Source organism: Capsicum annuum, chromosome 10, assembly GCF_002878395.1.
Source record: "Capsicum annuum cultivar UCD-10X-F1 chromosome 10, UCD10Xv1.1, whole genome shotgun sequence".
Lineage (NCBI taxonomy): Eukaryota > Viridiplantae > Streptophyta > Magnoliopsida > Solanales > Solanaceae > Capsicum > Capsicum annuum.
The window spans coordinates 3,398,602-3,404,468 of NC_061120.1; the positions used below are offsets into that span (position 1 = coordinate 3,398,602).

Here is a 5,867-nt window from a genome sequence, read left to right on the forward strand (position 1 = left end):
AAAAAAATTACTTTGTCTAAAGCAAAATAAAATTCACAAAAATAATTTGGAAAGCATAAAATAACAACTTCAGAGGGAAAAAAATTGCTGATGAAAAAATATAATATATCAACTTAAAAGTTAAATCACCAATATAAATGATAAAAAAGCTTCAAAAAAAATATCTTTTTACACTTCAAATTCAATTTTTCAGTGGCTATATTGAGAAAACTAAAACAATAAGTTAAAGTGGTGGAGTAGGGCTGGGACAGAATAGTTTTTTTTAAAGATGAAGGAACTGTAATCTGAAAAAAGATTAAATAAATCCGGCGCCAAATTATTCATAGTGATTCATTGCTGACGCCCACACGTAATAACAACAACTGCTCAGAAACAGAAGCTTCCATTTCTATCTCAACTTTTACTTTGAACAAAACTAAGTTGAATAATCTTCCTTAATTCTCTTTTAAATAAATCCTCTTTGTACGACGGCGTGAAAGTTTCTTCCCATCAAGCGGAGATATGCCGAGTTTAATTTTGAAAGTTTATAGCTTACTCTTCAAGTACAACCTTAAACGGCAATTACAAACCTTAATCCAATCTCCAGTTTCAGTTTCAGATCCTTTTAACGGTGTCGTTTCACGTGCCGATGAATCCATTGTCACTTGTAACCCTACTTTCTCTAACGATGGAGTTGCAACGAAAGACCTTCACATTGACCCTTTGACTTGTCTCTCCCTCAGAATTTTCCTCCCACAATCAGCTCTCATTTCGTCAACAAATTCCGTCTCCGGTACTGAAGGGGCTTACGGGGGTTATCAACCTGATATAAATGGAAAGGGTTGCGAGAAGTTGCCGGTGATACTGCAGTTTCATGGTGGTGCTTGGGTGACTGGGGGTATTGATACGGCTTCTAATGATGTTTTCTGTAGGAAATTGGCAAAATATTGTGATGCTATTGTCATCGCTGTTGGGTATAGGCTGGCACCGGAGAGTCGGTTTCCGGCTGCGTTTGAAGATGGGGTTATGGCGATTAAGTGGTTAGCGAAGCAAGCTAATTTGGCTGAATGTAGCAGGTCGAGTCTGGATAAGAGGATTGCTAATGGAGAGAAGTATAGGGGAAGACAAATTGTTGATGGATTTGGGGCTTCTATGGTTGAGCCTTGGTTAGCAGCTCATCTAGACCCTTCAAGGTATACTTTTCGGTTATAAAATACTACTAAATTGTTTGGCATAGTTAACAGAAGTAGTTTTGATTTCTTCATTTATATAGTTTGATTTAAAACTTCCTCTCGAGAGTCGAGGGTCCTTCGGGAACAACCTCTTACGTGCGTGAGGTAGAGGTCAGGTCTGCATGCACTCTACTCTCCTCAAACCACATTTGTGGGATTTTCACTGGGTATTTTGTTGTTGTTGATTTAGTACTTCCTCTGTTCATTTTTATATGATGGTGTTAATGGAGTTAAAAAAAAAAAAAAAAAAAAAAAGGGTAGCATTTAAACTTATGATCTTAGATATGCCTTATCATTTCTATGGGTGAACGAGCATTTCACCAAATGTAACCTGAAAAGGTTAAAACTAGAGAGATTTAGATCTAGAAATGTGTCATTCTATTTTGAACAAATTAAAATTGAAAGTGTCGTGTAAGAATGTGATCCAATGTATTAGCTATGGGTTCATCTGAACCCATAGATTTTGGCTTAGATGATGTATATGCGTCTGAACCCATAGATTTTGTCTTAGATGATGCATACGTGTTAAATAGATTCTGAACACAATAAATTTGATGAATATAGTAGAGTTGTGAATGTGAATCCATTGAGTTCAAATTCTAGATCTGAATATGGTACCAGCTAAGCTGATGAATTTCTTTCAGCTACTATTTGGACAGAAGTGGTAATTGCTTGATAATACGGAGCATATCATCTGCTAGGATTATGCAAAAGCACACATCTAATTAGGCAAAAGTACTAATGATTTATACTCTATTTTTTCCCATGTTTGAATGATTCTTACATTGATTCCCTGAGCTGTAAGGTAAACAGAGATGGCCTATTGATGGTATTCTATGTCTCCAGACTAGGAAAACACGGAGTCTTGAGAGGCCAAATTAGAGTTTTAGTGAGATGGCGTGATAAATTCAGTTTGAAAGACAAGACTCTAGTATGAAATCATAACTAGGATATATGATCCTACTCAAAAACCTGCTTCTCCTTTAAATATTTTCTGTTTATTTGGTGATCTCAAATTACTTTCCTTCCACACCTATACATGTCAATCTTTTAAATTGCTTAGGTGAGATGGAAATGATCATGACTTGAGGAGAAATATACTAGAAAGTGCTTGTAACTCGGTTCAATTTGATCTTATAGGTGTGTACTCCTTGGAGTAAGCTGTGGAGCCAACATCGCAAATTATGTTGCACGATATGCTGTTGAGGCAGGGAAGCTTTTGGATCCTATAACTGTTGTGGCTCAAGTTCTGATATACCCTTTCTTCATTGGAAATATTCCTACACATTCAGAGTTGAAACTGGCAAACTCTTACCTCTATGACAAAGCTACATGCATTCTTGCTTGGAAACTTTTCCTCCCGGAAACAGATTTGGATCTGGACCATCTAGCTGCAAATCCCCTTATATCAGGAAAAGAGACACCCTTGAACCTAAAGCATATGCCACCAACGCTTACAGTAGTTGCGCAGTATGATTGGATGCGAGACAGGGCTATTGCTTATTCAGAGGAACTTCGTAGAGTGAATGTTGATGCCCCTCTTCTTGATTACAAGGATGCTGTGCATGACTTTGCTACCCTTAATGTCCTTCAGAAAATGCCTAAAGCTCAGGCTTGCTTAGAGGACATTTCAATATGGGTCAAAAAACATATATCCCTCAGAGGCAATGAATTATCATATTGACTGAAGGATAAGAATCAGAATCAGAGAGGCGAGGATGGCACAGGTTCCCGCTCTTAGGGTCTCTGCCAACCTCCCGTTGCATATTTAGTTGCAAAGTGAGATTTTTGTTGCAATTTTTGTCCCTGTTAGAAGTTAAGGGTTAAACCGTTCATTTATTAATTGATTGTCATTCTATTATATACAGTATGTAGTGTACATAGCTTGAGGCTTCACAGGAAACACTGAAATTTAATGTAAATTTGCTCTTTAATGTAAATCCCTAGAGTTTCCCTTTATGATTTCAGCTACCTGGGGGGCCGTTTGATGAGAGGATCAACTTATATTATCTACATAAAATTCTAGGTTATCTATTTCGTTAATTATCTTGTCTTTTTCTTCTATGAATAATTCTATGTTTAAATTATATTCTAAACTATCTTTTAATTGTAGTTGTTTCATGGTTTTATCTATCCAAATTAATCTTTCTTTTAATTATTTTGTTCATCTTCTAAGCTGGTATCTATAATTAATTTCTTTGTATAACCAACTTTGTTTTTCTCTAACTCTTTAATATATTCTAACATTTTTAATCTGTATAATATCCATCTGAATAATAACTATTATTATCTGAGTAATAACTATCGGAATAATATAAGCTAAGATCATGCATATCTTCTAATCATTCTAGAATTAACGATTCTTCATTAAATAGTTTTTTCATATTATTTTCTTTATGTCTTCTATTTCTAAGGCTTTAATGATATATAAAACACATATTTTAACTTCATCAGATATATAGCTTGTCATATTATTAATATGATGCTTAGGTTTCTACGAATAACTTTGGATAACTTGGAATTGGATTTTAGTAATTTATGATTTATTAAATATTTTATAATAATATTTATTAGTTGTTTGTTTTAATCTTAATAATTCTTGTATATTTTTATTAAAGAATTCTATATATTTTATATCCTTAGTTCTCATATATTTTTCTAGATTTGTTTTCATTAGTTTTTCTATTAATTGTATATTTTTCATATCCATTTTCCAATATTCTAAATATACGTGATTTATCATGGTTGATGTGTAAGTTTGGTATGTAGGTATTTATAAGAGTAAGTAGGTATGTGAGGTATGTAATTTATTCTAGTCATAAAATATTTTTCAAATATTTTTTCCAATATAATTTTTCTCATATCTATAATTTCTATATCCTTAAGTACTTACAAAACAAGTATTTTAAATTTATTTACCATTTCATCAGATAAATAAGTATTCATTTTTCATATAATGCTTTTTCAAAAATATTCCCTTCAATCATATACATAACAAAATATGATTATCTTAGATCACTATATACTAGATTATTCTTAAATAATTATGTTACTCGGTCAATATTAACATGGTAATCTGGATATTTTTCCCTTAAACAGCGCCTCTACTCTGACTACTCCCTATCATGGCTTTCTTGCCTCACCGGTTTCATCTTTAGGATGGTATAGTTCTTAGGAATTTTTCTCCTTTTTCCTCTTTGCTAATAAATTTTGTAACATATTATTCTTCGAATTATTCTATTATATAGTAACTAACATGAACTTATTCTATCATATCATAATTGTCAGGAATTTATGAATTTAGCTATTTATAATCATAAATAAATATATCTGTTCTGGTAGGTTTGATAATTCTGGGCTTTGTTCATCCATAGCTTTTCCTTAGAAATATATCTGTTTTTTATTAAATATTCAAAAGTTTTTAATTTACAAGAGATGAGGCTTGCTTTCAACACATGAAAGTCTTGGCTTACAAATATTCAAAAGTTTTTTATTTACAAGAGATGAGGCTTTCTTTCAACACATGAAAGTCTTGCCTTTAACTTAGCCGAATGACTTACATATTTATTGTAACACCTCGCATTTCGGGCTAGAATAAAAACCATGACTCTGATGCATTGATAATCCCAGAGCCTTAAATCCTATGCCAATTTGGCATGTTTATGTAGTATGTGAATCCATTTGAGCATGAATTTAGACCATAGCGGTCCTTTAACTCAAGGACGAGTTGAAACTATTTTGATCGATTAAGTTTTAGTGGACGTTGTAATTTGTGTCAGCTTCCATCGATCATAACTCTCTATATATGTCGAATTAGAGAGCCAACTATGTGTCAAATGATAGATCTTCGAGTTAACTTTCCAACGATACCAATTTTGCTAAAATCCGACACCCGAGCAAAAAGTTATGGCCTTTCAAAGTAGTATGCGTCGCCTAACCAATCGCACATGGCCACTGAAAAGCATATGCGGCGCCTATGTAAATATAGGCGATATCATATGCGGCGCCTATGTAAATATAGGCGATATCATATGCGGCGCCTGTGTAAATATATGCAATATCATATGTGGTGCATATCTTATGGTTTCAAGTGACTTAAACACTCCATTTTTGGGGCAAAATGGCCCTTTTCCCACCCTTATTCAGCCATAAACACGAAATTCAGTCCCCAATTCTCCAAAATACATCCACATTCATCTAAAAATCTCAAGAACACTCCCAAGGGTTTCAAACTAAAAACCCAAATAAATCAAGATTTAACCGTGCGTTTTCAAAATTGATTAGAGATTCAGAATCCCCAATCCACAGACTTCAAGAAACACCCATTATTTTCCAAAATAGAGGTACGCAGGGTTTTCCTAAATTCTCATGGGCATCGAAAAATCATGTTTTAGAATGGGGTTTTTGAATCTATGTATATATTCATATATTAAATGTTTTAACATCATTGTTTTGGTCTTTTGACCTTTCCCAAAGTGATTTGAGAATATGAATGTATGAAACCATGTATTTAAGAATGAGTTCTTGTTGAGAGCATGATTTTCGGTGAATTCCCTCTTATTATGAATTTTTCAGATTTCTCATAGCATATGAATTATTTTGCAATGCATCCTTGAAAAGCACTATATGAAATGATTGAACTCTTGTTATGATTTA

General features: G+C 33.4%; 1 protein-coding gene across 1 annotated transcript; it reads left to right on the forward strand.

Moving 5' to 3' along the window:
- Positions 1-254: 254 nt before the first annotated feature.
- Positions 255-3,170, forward strand: LOC107845850 (probable carboxylesterase 11). Its single transcript, XM_016690346.2, has 2 exons — positions 255-1,172; positions 2,352-3,170. Exons 1-2 carry the CDS (start codon positions 502-504, stop codon positions 2,893-2,895), a joined length of 1,215 nt encoding a protein of 404 aa, XP_016545832.1. The 5' UTR covers positions 255-501; the 3' UTR covers positions 2,896-3,170.
- The last annotated feature ends 2,697 nt before the right edge of the window (positions 3,171-5,867 follow it).

Coding starts and splice junctions, on each gene's coding strand:
- LOC107845850 (XM_016690346.2), top strand. CDS start 502: ATGCCGAGTTTAATTTTGAAAGTTTATAGCTTACTCTTCAAGTACAAC. Junction 1,173..2,351: donor GCTCATCTAGACCCTTCAAG/GTATACTTTTCG, acceptor TTGATCTTATAG/GTGTGTACTCCTTGGAGTAA.